At 39.4% G+C, this 15,527-nt stretch overlaps 1 protein-coding gene across 1 annotated transcript in view; it reads right to left on the minus strand.

Annotated features, from left to right (window-relative positions):
- ARHGEF10 (Rho guanine nucleotide exchange factor 10) overlaps nt 1-15,527 on the minus strand; it is a 124,060-nt gene that overhangs the window by 46,737 nt on the left and 61,796 nt on the right. The window contains exons 14-18 of the mRNA XM_082481166.1: nt 15,005-15,121; nt 12,922-13,014; nt 11,746-11,916; nt 10,923-11,068; nt 7,780-7,955 (exon numbers count right to left, since the gene is read on the minus strand). Coding sequence (XP_082337292.1) covers nt 7,780-7,955; nt 10,923-11,068; nt 11,746-11,916; nt 12,922-13,014; nt 15,005-15,121 — 703 coding nt within the window. The remainder of the gene's footprint in view (nt 1-7,779; nt 7,956-10,922; nt 11,069-11,745; nt 11,917-12,921; nt 13,015-15,004; nt 15,122-15,527) is intronic.

Genomic DNA, 15,527 nt, shown 5'->3' on the forward strand with positions numbered 1-15,527 from the left:
TATATTTCACAGAGATGAAAGTTACGTCAACTAGCAATTCATGCCTCATCATCCTTTTTAAAACCTTATCACCAGTGCTAGAGTTGATATGCCACTTAAACATTGAGTCTTGCTTACTCTGGACATTGTATTATGATTGTCCAGCATTAAAGTGATGATTAAGCTGACTTTTTTTTTTTTCCTTCCCCAATTCTGTACTTATTAGACAAACCAGCAAAAAAATAACTTTAATGGCAATGGCTATCACAGCAGCACTATCTCAGTTTTTGATAAGAGCTGTCCTTCGACTAAATGAGAGGTTGACAGAAACACAAGTGCACACTGTAGCTCCTCAAACATCCCTACCTGTTTCCCTGGCAACACTTGGAGTCCTACACGAAGTGACTGCATCAAGCAGAAGGAAACTCAGAAGAGAGGAATCATGCCTGCACTTCAGCATCGTGTCACTACCACATTTGACAATAAACAAAACCCACAGAGATCAAAACCACAGGCGACTGGAAATGGAATACAAATGTATCCCTGGAAGTTTGACCAAGAAATGAGAGAAGCCGTGGTTTAGCAGTACTGAGGTTTAGTCTCAGTTATGAACTGTAAACTTGTGAAACAAAAAATAACACTAAAACGCAGCCATAGACATAAACGTGCTAACCTATTTTTTTATTTTACTTTATCTCCTATGCTCATCACTGCATGATATATAGTGCAGATGGGTCTTGCTCATTTTCTCTTTCAGCCTTTAGCCATATGGCTCAAATTAAATGATTCTTTGCTCAAGTAATAGGCTATGCTGTGCATGTCTCCTAATCAACATGATCAGCAGCAGAACACTGCTGACAGGCACTGGTTTCCCACCCAGAAATGGCAGGATGCTTAGCTCTCTCCCTTTGCTTCTTCAGTCTCTGTAGTCTGGTCGTCTTAAATAAAATGACCATGAAAAATGTTTACAGCTCACCCTTTTTATTCTTGGGAATCAGAGAACAGCTAACTCAGGTTGGTCACCATTGCTGCGGCACCAAAGAGGTGTTCATCTTGGCACAGAAACCACATTTCATGACCCATCAACAGTTTGCATAAAGTGCTGCAAGCTCATAATACATGCCAGGAGTCAGAAACTGAAACTCTGGCCAGTATATTTGACTTTTGCTCCTATATTCCCCTTTAAAGGCAACGAAATACATGCATTTTCAGTGATTTTATGTATACATGGATGACTTCCAAGTGAAGGTCGACTTCTGGTTCTTCTATAGGGGAATATAGTACATTTTGATAATAAGTTACAAATTTGCCTTTGACTATACTTTTTATATTTTTGGGAAGGCATATTTAAACTATGTCATGTTAATACAACATACTAAAACCCAAGATGTATTCATTGCTCTTTCACCCATAGAATCATAGAATAGTTTGGGCTGGAAAGAATCTTTAAAGGTCATCTAGTCCAACACTCCGCAATAAGTAGGGACATCTTCAAGTAGATTAAGTTGCTCAGAGCCCCATCCAACCCGACCTTGAATGTTTCCAGGAATGGGGCACCTACCACCTCTCTGGGCAACGTGTTCCATTGTCTCACCACCCTCATTACAAAAAAAAAAATAAAAAAATCTTCCTTGTATCTAGTCTAAATCTACCCTCTTTTAGTTTAAAGCCATTACCCCTTGTCCTGTCGCAACATGCCCTGCTAAAGTCTGTCCCATCTCACCCATCCTTTATCATCAGAAGGATACAGCTATCATTCAACTTCCTTGATGCCTTCTTTCCATAAATTCAATCCTACTTCTCACCCATTTTGATTGAATAAGTATCATTCACTAGGATATAACTATGCAGTAAACTTCCTCAAAAGCCAATGAAAAAAATATAATCTCCAGTAAACCAAAACCCAAGAAAATAATCAGCAGACAAATCCCTTCAAATACTAAAGATCATTCAGGATGAAGCAATATATACTAACAAAAAAAGATAACATTAGAACAAATGCGTTAAGTGCTTTAGATGTTTACAGCATCTACAATAACAAAGAGAAAACGCATAAAATGTTAGCAATAATCTACTACTTGAATAGTCACTGATTACTCTTTCAATTTGTCTATGAGATAACATGATTATCAAAGACACCAATTTACCTGTGGGCATGTTTAAGTGACCTGTGGCCTCCATTAGACTCCCTTCAGACACATTAGATGTCTGAGGTCCTTTGAGGTTTAGGGTTCCCACCCAGAGCACAGCACGTTTTATATGTGGGGAAACTGAGGTACAGAAGTAACAAGACTCACCCATGAACACACAAGCAAACCTGTGACACAGCAAATACTAAAATTCAGTAGCCCTTAAACTTGTTGTTTATTTCCCCAGGTCCATAATAAATGGACTACCTATAGCTATCTTTGGGGAAGAAAAAAAAAAAAAAAAGAGAAAAAGGAAGGAAAACGAAACCAAACCAATATCCCATCGCAGAATCCATTACTTTCAGTAGTACACAAACAGAGAAGGTGAAGTCAATGCATGTATCAACACAACTGTGCGGAAGAACAGAATTCCCTAGTTAACATTACATAAGTAACACATGTAATTAAGGAAAGTGTCTTCTTTTGAGCTTTTCAACCATTTATAACCTAGGGTCATCCCCACATTACATAATACTTTTACTGAGTTCTTTCAGGTCTTGAATCAGTTTTTGTTTCTTCCATTTAGCAACCTCATCTACCATTATAGTAGTTTTCATATCTTAGCATAAAAATAAGTCAAATGCTCCCATAGCCACCTAAAACACACTTCAAATACCTCTTACTGAACTCCATTACACAACAAAATTCTTCCAGCACAAGTAAATCAAAACCAAGAATATACAACTCCCTGTTCATGCCAAAAATACTGTATTAGTGTATTAATTCAACTTTTCAGTACTATGAATGTGTCTGTGCTTCTGCACATGGACCAATTGGGAAGGAGAGAAAAACAGCAAAAGCCTACCAGAAACAGAATGTGGCTAGAAGGCGGCCAACAGCATCCTGGCCTGTATCAGGAATAGTGTGGTGAGCAAGACTACGGAGGTGATCATCCCCCCGTACTCAGCACTGGTGAGGCTCTGCCTCAAATACTGTGTTCAGTTTTGGGCCCATCACTACAAGACAGACATTGAGGTGCTGGAGCATATCCAGAGAATGGCAACAAAGCTGGTGAGGGGTCTGGAGAACAAGTCTTATGAGGAACAGCTGAGGGAACTGGGGTGGTTTAGCCTGGAGAAAAGGAAGCCCAGGGGAGACGTTATCGCTCTCTACAACTACCTGAAAGAAGGTTGGAGAGGTGGGGGTTGACGTCTTCTCACTAGTAACAAGCAATAGGACGAGAGGAAATGGCCTCAAGTTGTGCCAGGGGAGGTTTAGACTGGATATTATGAAAAATTTCTTCACCGAAAGGGTCATCAAACATTAGAAGAGGCTGCCCAGGGAAGTGATGGAATTCACCATCCCTGGAGGTATTGAAAAGACAGTAGATGTGGTGCTGAGCGACATGGTTTAGTGGTGGTTTTGGCAGTGCTAGGTTAACGGTTGGACTTGATGATCTTAAAAGGTCCCTTCCAACCTAGACGATTCTATGCTCTACTACGGAAGAACTTTATCTTGCATCTTTCTGCAAATCTTTCTACAGAAGAAAACATGTCAGGCCTCTTTGGTTCACCAACTTAAGGTAACTACTTCAACAGGAACCGTCCAGTTGGGATGCCAGGGACTCACAGACACACTCATACTCACAAACTTTTAAGGAAAACTATGGTACAAGAAATAGGGCTTTGCCTGATTTTCTCAGAGAAATGTGATCTAATAAAGATTCTATTTTTTTTTTCTGAAGACTGAGAATGTGAAATGTTTTCTGCTTTAAATATCATTACAGGAAGCAAACAGAAGTTATAATTGCACTCCACTAGGAAACATTATTAGAACCATACAGATAAGGGACTCTGCCAAACAGCTGATACTTTAATTCTTCTCCATGTTCCTAAAGAAAAGAACTCATAGGCTACTTCTGATACTAGGGGAAAACAATAGGAATAAGACAAAAAGATCTAAGAAAATTTTCCTACTCTCCCTCCCCACACCCTCAGGCCACACAGTTTCTCCTGCCAAAAGAGAAAGGGCATGAACTTAACAACCCCTAAATGTGTTGTCCTCTAGAATTCAGAGACAAAAGACTGGTATGCAAAGCAGAGCTGGGTAGAAAATTACAAATTTATGATTTTGTCAAGTGAAAAATCAAGTTCACGCAGCCCTTGCTTTCCACCTCAGAACAGTACTAAAGCATGCCCTTGATTTACACATCCTCACAAAACCTTTAAACCTTTCAGCAGTTGCACATTACAACCTGTACGAGATGGATTAAAATTCAGCTACTAATTTCACTGTAGCACCCAAAGTAAAGTTTGTATCTTGAAATTATACTATCCTTTCTTGCAGCATGGTAGGAAGCTGAAAGCACCAACTGCATTTAGCCAATAATAAATAGTGAGATATGTTTATGACAGTTGCCACCTCATAAAAAGGATTTTGGTGGAGAAAAAAGTGCCATGATAAGAGAAATATAACTAATAACCAGTAATCCTCACAAGGACACAACCAGAAGCCGTCAAGAATCCTTGCTAATCACACCCATAATGTGAAAGTATCAACCTTATAGGGGTCAAGTACTGAACATGATGTGATGCAGATACAATCCAACTTTTCTCAGTCCTCCAGAAATGGAAGAGGTGACCCTCCTACCACTTAATGTTTCTACACAAGATCATCATTATTTTGTGTCTCCCCAGTTCACACAAACTGGAAATGAAAGCTGAAAATAAAGTCTGAGACGTGGTTCTACGTCATGGAAGCAGGATTTTGCCTGCAGCATCCCAGATTATTCTTGATCATTAGATGTTATTAAAACCTCATTCTATGAGGCCACTGGGATTTCACCACAGCAGTTCCTTGGTGTACTCTGAAAACAGAGGGAAACATAACTTCATGACGATTGTGAAGTCATGCAGTTTCAGGCAGAAAATGACAGTATTTTGCTGGTAGTGCTTTGCAATTTGTGGTAAATATGCAATAGTCTCACCAACATGCAATACTACCATGATAAAGACTGTGTCATCAACTATAAAATGCAGCATCTTGGTGGGTGTAAATAAACAAGCCACAGTGAACCATTACACAAAGTCTTACCAGTCCTTTTCCTCTGTGGGAAGGCTGTACTTTCTGAGCTTCTGTAATCTTTATCAGCCGAGAAGGCTGGAACTAAGGGGGCAATTCTACAGAATAACTAACACAATTCCACAGAATAACTAACACAACTAGGTGTGTATTCAAACTTGTCTATAAAGGCCAATTTGGACAAGTCTGCATTCAGAGCAACAGCTAGCGCAACACAGCAGTACATACAAATAGCAAGGCTACGCTCTTCCTCTTTCATGATTGGTTTTATTCAGGTTATTTGGATCATTTGGCAGAAACATTTGATTAAAGCTGAGGGAAGATTTATTCATTTGCATAACCAGTATCCTTCATATCCTTTTTAATTCTTATCTTTTGATCCCTTTAATTAGGAGAAGACTGAATAAATATAATGACCAGAGCTTACCAAGAGAATAATTAATTCAGCTTATCCTTTACTTATTGAGTACCACTAAACCTGAAGGTTGAGACTACAAATGATGTACAAAGTAATTTAATTTTTTTGTGATATTGTCAAACTTCATGAAGTTGAGAACCCTCCAAGCCAAGAGGCTCAAGTAGGTTCTACAGGACTGCTTGGGTGAGAGTTTTTCTTTCTCCCCTCACGCTTCACTTCCCCATCTGATCTTGCTGACAAGCAAGGATGTGGTCTAATTGGCTGTGAATCTGCAGTTGCAGTAGGAATATTCAGAGAGCAGCCCTGAGGAGAAGGACTTGGGGGTACTGGCGGATGAAAAGCTAGACATGAGCCAGCAATGTGCACTTGCAGCCTAGAAAGCCAACCATATCCTGGGCTGCATCAACAGAAGTGTGGCCAGCAGATCAAGGGAGGTGATTCTGACCCTCTACTCCACTCTCATGAGACCCCACCTGGAGTACTGCATCCAGCCCTGGGGTCCCCAGCATAAGAAGGACATTGACCTGTTGCAGCAAGTCCAGAGGAGGCCACAAAGACGATCAGAAGGCTGGAGCACCTCTCCTATGAAGACAGAGTTGTGGTTGTTCAGCCTGGAAAAGAGAAGGCTCCAGGGAGACCTTATTGTGGTCTTTTAGTACTTAAAGGGGTCCTACAGGAATGATGGGGACAAACTTTTTAGCAGGGTCTGTTGTGATAAGACAGGAGCTAATGGCTTTAAACTGAAACAGGGTAGATTTAGACTAGATATAAGAAAGAATTTATTTTTTTTTTTTTTTATGATGAGGGTGGTGAGACAGTGGAACAGGTTGCCCAGAGAGGTGGTAGATGCCCCATTCCTGGAAACATTCAAGGTCAGGTTGGACAGGGCTCTGAGCAACCTGATGTAGTTGAAGATGTCCCTGCTCATTGCAGGGAGGTGGACCTTTAAAGGTCCCTTCCAGTCTGAACTATTCTATGATTCTATATTCAACAAGCTGTTTCTCCCACACTTACCTACAAGAGGGACCCCCAGTTCTAAGTAATATGCTCCCTTATATACAGTCCCCTCAGTGTCATGCATACAGCACCTGGTAAATAATATAAGAGCTTTAATCTCATTGTCTAAGTAGCCCATTAATGCTTAAAAGGAGTTACAAGAATGAAGTCATCCTTGAAATTGAGACATAAGTACCTATAAAAATTTTCTGTGGCTATTTACAAAGGGAGGAGAAAGAAGACCTGACAGTAACCATCCTGGAGAATATGGGGGGTATTAAATGCTGCAGCTGCACCTCAGATCATTCTTAAGTGTAACATTTATGCCTCCTTACGGCACAACTGTGGGAAAATTCATGAGGCCAAGGTTGCAATACTAAATAAATATAGTGTGAAATAATGCCCAGAGCTAGCACTGAAACCGATGTAAATTATAGCCCACAAATAGGGATCACAATCTAGACATATTAAATGCATTTGAAAATACAATATTTAGGCAAAATACAGGATATAAAAATAACTCATTATACACATGAAAAGCTAGCTACCAAGTAAACTCTTGAAATTCATACATCTCTTGGTAGGCTTGTAGGAGGGATTAAGAAGCACAGAAAGAACTTGCGAACAGATCTTGAGGTCATTTTTGAGAAAGGCTAGAAGGAAATTAGCTATTGGCATATTGTTTCAAAAACTTTTTTTGTTTTTTTCTGTTGCTATGTTTGAAGGGTAGGATACTAAGAGCTTGAGAAAAGTAACTCTACCCTTCAGTAACCACTTGTGACCAGACTCTTATTCCACAGCAATGGGGCGGCTGGTCATTTTTATTGAGGGAAACTTCTTTGCTTTAACTATGGGATAAAGAACACATGCACGAGCAGCCACCATGGGACAGCTGGCACACCACACCAAAACGACCTTTTTGCATGCCCACAAACACTGATGCTTTAAAACTCTTTATGCGTTCATGCATAAAACTCTAAACTAGGACAAATAGAAGTCATTCACGCTGAAAGGCAGGAGACTGGCTATCACTTTATGGACTCTCAGTTTCCAAAGAAAGAGGTTATATTACTGTTCATGCACAAAATGCTTTTCTTTGTTTTCAGTAGCCCATTGAAATTCAAATACGGGTTTTAACAAAAAAGTCTGTAAAATTCAATAAATTCTGTCACTTACTTGGCTTAGAGTTAATGACGACATTTTCAGCAGAGTGCTGAGGTGGAAACCTGCAGTTCTCTCCTTGGCCCTCACTGCTGCCATATTCTATAACTTCCACTTGTCCCAGTGGTACGCTCCACTTCAATAAATACCTCTGGCCAGTTGTCACGGTGCCACTGCTTTCATACGAAGAGCTGGAAGATGCACAAATTCTTGCTGTGATGAGCAACTATGCTTCATGGCATCCTATTTATTATTTTAGCTTCTAAAATCTGCTGTTTATTGGTCCCGGTACCGTGCACAACTTGAAACAAATACATGCATCAGGCTGACTTTTGTGACTGACCTTTCCTGGAGTGCAAAGAGCAGCTATGCAGGTGCAGATAATCTTGTTTACAAACAGCATAGGACTGCCAACAACAGTCCCTACATTTCTATAACAAAACATAAACGACCATCTTTTAAGATCAACATGCATTTTGACATCCTAATACAAGTGCTTGGGACAATACTTTGGTTCCATATTTTCCTAAATCTTTTGAAACCGTGCTCAAAAGTAGTAACAGCTACCTTTAGGGAAGTATGGATGACGCGACCTTTGAATGACTACCAGCAGCAGGAGGGGCAACGTAACCTCCCAAGGGATGACAAGCTAATATTTCTGCCAAGCCCCACAGCCCAAAATGTTCTTTACAGCAGACCTTTGCAACTGCTGTGGCTTCTGAGAGCAATCCCATGTGAGCTGCTACTAAAGGAAGCGTGTATCACAACAGGCACTTCAGAAGAAAGAGGACACTGAGGGAGCTCACTCGGAATAGAAATGGCATTAATGCTCCTTTTCCTTTTGTTTCCTTCATTCCCTTATTCACATTCAAGTACATATAAGAAACATTTATTATAAAGGAAAAAAGAGATGTTGAAGTGAACAAAAAAGGTTTACTTCACAGAAAGTGTGACTGAAATAGAGAAATTAAAATGTTTGGGAAAAATCAGCAAAATGCATTTATTGAGAACAGTACCTAAATGCTGATGTTCGGATAGTCAGCTGTGCAACACAGTCATATTTTCATTTCAATGAAAAGGCAAGTATGAACAAAACACACAAGTGCCACAGCTTAAGTAAATATTTATAAACTCTTGATCTAGTTCAGAAGAAAGAAAACAAGACTAGGCAGGACACAGCTGTTCAGTCACAAGGGATAGCATCCACCCCATCCAACTCCTGCTACTTAAAAGTTAGGTCTCCAGTTCAAGCCAGTCATCCAGACTACATGTGAAGAAGGACATTCCGAGGAACATGTACTCTGTAGAAATACATGTCTTTTGGCAGCTATAGAAAATTGCTTCGGAACCAATGGTCCCCAGGCCTCTGAGATGTCTATTTCTGTAAAGGCTGGACAAAAGATGGTTAAGAAAACTGAGCTGATACATACTGGGCAGCTACATGTAATATGTAAAGCTTCTGAAGTATTCTACAGCCCCAGGGTAAATCTGCAGGCATGTACCTTGAAAACCACTGCTGTAACAGGCACCTTATCTAAACTAGGCTTCTAACTTCTATACAGCTAAAACGAAGAGAAATAAAGCTCATCCTGTGTGAGCCGAACAGGCAAGTGGTATGTTCTATAGCATATGCTTATTTTGAACAAAAACTTCTGGACTAGATACAAGTGTCATATGTGAAATATGGCAGATGATTTCCATCAGTCCCCAACTATATTTTGCATGACAAAGGTAGTTCCTTCTGCAGTAAAAATCTAGGAGTGGTCCATGAAATCATGGTGGAATCCTAAATCCACACACAGCTTGCAGGTGGACCCACCTGCAACTGAATACCCCAAGGAAGTCACAACCTTTTTTTTTTTTTTGCTAGTGAATAAAACTAAAAGTGCATTCAACTATTCTTAATACCAACTGTTACATAAATAAGTGGGCTGGAAAGCAAACCTTAACTGCTAGAGAAAACCATAATTAAACTTTTTCAGAGTTAGCAAACCCCCATGACACATGCACGCCCAATTACCATCCCAAAGGACATTGCTCAGACCCAGTTAATGCCCACGGGAATAACAGTGCTGTGACAACCAGAACTGCTGATTTAATAAGGAACCCAGAGAATTAGCATAATCATGAACTTTCCACAGGGACAACAAAAACAAACTGCCCATTGCCACTTCAGGGACAAAGACAGAAAATCCAAGACAACAACAGTATGGAAGAAGATAAAATATAAATGGTTAAAATCAATTTTCTTGCAAACAACCATGACAAAATATCCAGGTGTTACTAAGGAACTAAAGAATTTGTAAAGGAAAAGAATCACAGGATAATTCACATAAGCTTGTTCATTTTCAGAAGTGCAGTTATTACATGGCACTTCTCACTCACTAACATGAGACCAAGCATCACACAATTATAAAAATATATACTGTATTTATATTTCAGTAATAAACTAAGATATCAACTCATATTGCATTTAAGAAAAGCTGTTCTTGGAATATTTTAATGGTCCACATTTTCTCTGTCAGAATGTACCATCACATAAAGCAATTTATGATACAAGCAACATTTGAACGTGAGTGTGACCTTGGCATAAACAGAATTATAGTAACAGTAATAATTACAGCAAACTAAAACACAGAAGGCACTATGAAAAAATGCTTTCTTCAAAGCACCTCAGCTTTAATCCTTCAGTGTTTGGTCTCAGAGATAAAAACGCTTCCCCAGCTGGAACTTTGTTAGCGAGTTCCAGGTTTGTTCTGGCTATGTGTATTATCTTCGTGTTTTGGTTTTTTTCTTTTTTTTAAATTTGCAAACTGTGCCAAGTTACAGATTTGAGTGTGTGTGACAGTAGGAATTTAAGGACAAAGAAAAAATCTTACCTTGGCATGCCTGCGCTCTGCTAAACACTAATACACAGCAATAAGTAGACACTACAGAGTATTTCTGTCTGTAGTCTCCAACTGATATAATTTTCTTAAAAATTTACTCTAGAACTTCGAAACATCAGCAAACAATTTAGTGGACAGTAAGAAAGCTAGTTATCCATTTATTACGAATACTCCTAGAAATCATTAGCCATAGTAAAAACAACAATAAAAGTGTCATTTTTTCCAGCTGAAGCTTGAATGATCAGTTAAAAAATATGAACCAAGCCTTACCGAATATTTACTGTTGCACACATCAGCACGTCATTTAACATGAAAAGTCGTCGTTCTTTGGTTTTGATAATTTCTCCTTTGTCATTGTAAACTGTCTCCACCATATCATCAGTCCGTATGAGGCATCTGTTTCCACTGCTGAGTAGCTAGATTTTAAAAAACAATCAACATTGTCTATTATACATGGCACATCTAACAACCGATGCAAAAAATAAAAGAAAATAAACAGGTTATCACTTGCCATCCTAGTACCGGTGTTCACAGGTGGATTTACCAAGTGAATTAAGCCTCTTTACTGATTTGTCATTTGAAGATTGTTCCTTCTTTCCTACTGAATGTCTTCTACAGTTCTTTAAAGACATTTCGATTCAATGATCTGAATACATGAATGAAATAGACTGGGATGTTCCTTAAAACAAGGAAGGTGGTGGACACATTCAATAGCATATCTTGAACTGCTCCAAAGTCGGAAACACTGCAGTATAAGGAAGTAGTTCCTTCCTTTATATTAAGTAATTCCTCGGTACCAGTTCCTCAGTTTATTAGAAGATATGCATGAGACTTTACTACAGGATGAGGAAACAGGTTTATCCATACACTGCCATAGAACACTAATACTGCTATTTCAGCACATCGCCTGCTCCAGCACACAGTGGTTTAACTAGAGAGCCTGTTCAGCCCTGGAGGTAGCTCACATCTCACACCTACCACTAGAATGACCTCACAGAAAAACCTCAGACATCTCTTTGGAGTCTGTTCTAAAGATTGCTCAAGGCTTAGAAACTAATACTAAGTCTTCCATCACACATTCTTATTTCCTAACCTTGTTCAGATAACGTTCATTCATTGCTTTTGCTATTTGTTTTATTTCACAGCGCTGATCTGCATCCCTTTTCCTTTCATTTAACTTTTCTGCCAGTGTTTCGAGTTCTGTAAGAGCCATCTGTAGAGGTAATCTGTCGGGATGTCCTTTATTAGTGTTCTTCAACATATCCTGAGGGGAAGTGGTAAAACAAAAAAATTTAAAAATCAGATTTAATTTCAAAGTCAAGTTCAAAAGATTACAGGATGTAATGTTATTCCTACACTCTTTACCCAAGCACTACTAAAGAATAAGACCAATGAACACCTAATGAATATTCAGACAGCACATTGCTTATTTTCCTGGACACCTTAATAGTTCTTAAAAAAAACTCCCATGCTCCCCCCATGACTATCTCTGCTCCTTCTCCCACAGTAATTCCTGGACCTGCATCCCAAAGCCTGTCCTCCTCTGCGGCACTGCGGCACCTGCAAAACACAGCTAACTCAGCGCTCGCTGGGATAGACCTGCCGTGGTCTGGAAGGAGTTACATAAGTGGCATATGTTGGTCTGGAGCAGGTCTGCACTGGGAACTGTGCTCTTCCTACAGCTTGACTCCCGGTTAAAAGGAGACCTGAGGACTCCCTGTCAAGTCCTCAGTTTCCATGGGAAGGAAAACAAGACACAAGCTGCAGGTCAGAAGGAAGCTGCAACCCGCCCCAGCAGGTCCTGTGGACCAAGTAGTACGGCAGAGAGCGCTCTTTTGTTCTATATCCCCACATACATTCTGAACTATCCAAGGCATGAATTACATCCTCTTGTATTTTTCTTAAATGAAAAGTAATGTCACAAAGTTCCTAGTGGTGTTTTGAAGTGTTATTAGTGAATGAACTGATAGGAACGAGTATCACATTTAAACTACAGCTTTACTGCAAAGCTAAATCTAACCTAGCAAGTAATCTAGAGTAGATCTAGTTTACCAAGATTTTCCTGCAGTGTATTTACTGCCTGTCCCTGCAATCAGACTGAGATCAGCACGTTATGAGGCACTAAAGTTTTTTCTTTGTTATTTCCCCATGATCCAGTGGTCACTTCCACTGAAGTGTGCTCCCCCAACAGAACACAGCTGCCACGCAGTCCCACAAGCAAACCACATAAGACTGCAACAACAGCATCCCTTTGGTAAACGTTATTCACCTGCAATAGTAGAATGAACTGTGGAAAGCGCTGGATAGGTTTCATCATTAAACCATACAGTGTAATTCGATCGGGGCTTGACTCCTGGCACTGCTGCAATGCAAGAAAGCGATACTGTTTACTACCATGAGCGTATTTTCATCAATTATGGAATAAAAGTTAAATATTTCCTAACAATTCTACATCATTTACATTAATTGTAACAGTGATACTGTAAAAATTCCATTTACTATAAAGATTTAATTTAAAAATATGAAATCTTTAAAGCAAATCACTATTAAAATGATGGCATGTCCCTGAATTGAAATCTCCTCCTTAAATACGTACAGCTGGGATAAAGCCACACAAGCAATGCAGCACCTATGTACGTATGGATACAGCACATGCTTGCTTTTTTACATAGCAGTGCACTGAAACGTCTGCTTAACTTCAGGCACAACAAAGGGAATGTACTTGTTCATGGTCTTAAATTTGAAAAATGTAAGTAATCTGTTGATTTATAGTCTGTAATTTACTATAGCCGCTCTGTTTCTTGGGGCTAAGAGACTATAAATCTCTAACTACCTATGTGTTTTTAAAAGGAAATCTAAGGAAAACATCATAATCTCAGTGTTAGGCAAACAAAAGAGACTGTCATTTTCTTTATTAAAAGGAACGAAGGAAAAGAACTTTGATTTATGTTTTGAAAGAAAATCATAAGTATACATTATTTTGGTTATTGGGACTGGCAGATAAAACCAGAAGTTTTATTTGCATGTGCAGAAAGGCCCTGTTTGTATAAGACATTTCAGCACTTGGAAATATTTTGGCCAAAATCAGCTAAGCCAAAACAAGGAGAGTAGAGGAAATATTGAATATTAAAAACAAAGCAAACACAAACAATATTAAACTGGTGTTGTGCTTAAATTGCTATTTATTGCTACAACTATCAGCTTCACAATTATTTGTTTCCATATTTATCTCTACAAACATTTTTATTTGCCCAAACACCAGTATTGATGATGGGCAAACAAAAAAGCAAGGTACAGAAATGTCGTGCGTCATCAGAGTTCGGTTGCAAGTCCACAGTTCTAAGCAGCATTGACAAGCAGAGAGAGAGGTGTAAATTATGACTCTATTAGAACAACAGACTTTTAACAGTGTGAGAGGTATGAAGTGACTATATGCTCACTATCTGATCTTCATGGTGCCTAAGGCTTCCAGAATATAATCCTGTGTAGTGCTGGCCACACTCCAAGAAGTTGTTAGTTAATTTTAAGATCTAAAGACAGATTAGGAATCAGCCCCCCTCCCACCCTCCTCTAGGCAACTTAAGAGCTTCACTAGTTAGTTTGCGTAGGGCACCCAGTTTCAGTGTTTGGTGGACCACTGCATGAAACCTGACAGGGTGACAGCTCTGAGAGGCACAACTCTCAAGGAATGGGACAAGCAGAGCTTCCAGGCCCTCAGCAGTGTCACAGCCTAAAAACCTTGCAATGGATTTTGTGTACCCTCTGTAAGGTATCGTGTTGCTAGGGATTCGCAGCACTGCTACTGCATGTACCAGGCTCTCCATGCACATCATCAGAAGCATCATACTCATCAGGGTAGTATGCATGCTGAACAAAAATTTTCAATTTCAACCCCAAATTGAAAACATGATTTTCAAAACACTAGGAAATTGTTGTGGAACAGAAATCTAGTTACGCTACTCCGCACAATACAATGAAGAAGTTAGAAGTAAAATAAATCCCAAATAAGAAGAGGCCTCAAATGGTGAATTATTTGAAGCTCACCTCATGTAAAATAATCCCAGTGTTTTTCTAAGTACAGTCTTACAAGTACCAATAAACTGATCTGAACAACAACAAAACTACTCTGCACTTCAAAATACATCCTAGATCTAACATCATGTTATTATTCTGAAAATAGAGTAGCTGAAGTGAGTTCTCTGGGTTTGTTTTGTGCCAAACCCATAAAACCAAAGTTCATAAAAGCAGTCACACGATATATAGTATCAGCAGTAAAATCTCCTCCTAACTTACATTTTATACTGTCTTATTTAAATCATATGTCCAGCTGTTTTAAGATCGAACAAACTCACCTTTAAGAACTCTAAAAAGGCAGGTTTGGTGGCACATGTTTTCTTCAGAATCCCTACTGCTGTACTGAAGTTGTTTACATATTCGCTGTATGCATCCAGTACCATGGATTTAGAAAACTGAAAAGATAAACGGGTAAACCGTAACTACGATTACAAAAGATCCCTGAAAGCATAACTATTTAAGACCTCTGACCATTAAGGACTCGCCTTGCTCAGAGCTAAGGGCTTTGCTTGGTCTAGTGCTGGATCTAAAGAAATACTGGCAATGCCCAAAATAATCTTTCTGTAGAAGACAGGTTGGAAACCTGAAGATATAACAGCTGTAAATTACAAAATATAAGTTTACAGAAATAGCTTCATCTTGGCTACAACACTAGGGCAGAGCATAACGACTATGAGCAATCAAAGGGCATCCACTGAGATTCGAAGTGGCCGCTGGAATCCCCTGATCTGCTTATTGCCCGTTCACCAAATCTGGACAAAGTCCCAGGGCCTTTATGCCCCACCTCCAGCTGGTAAGGGT

Source organism: Vanellus vanellus (genome assembly GCF_965231255.1).
Source record: "Vanellus vanellus genome assembly, chromosome: 3".
Lineage (NCBI taxonomy): Eukaryota > Metazoa > Chordata > Aves > Charadriiformes > Charadriidae > Vanellus > Vanellus vanellus.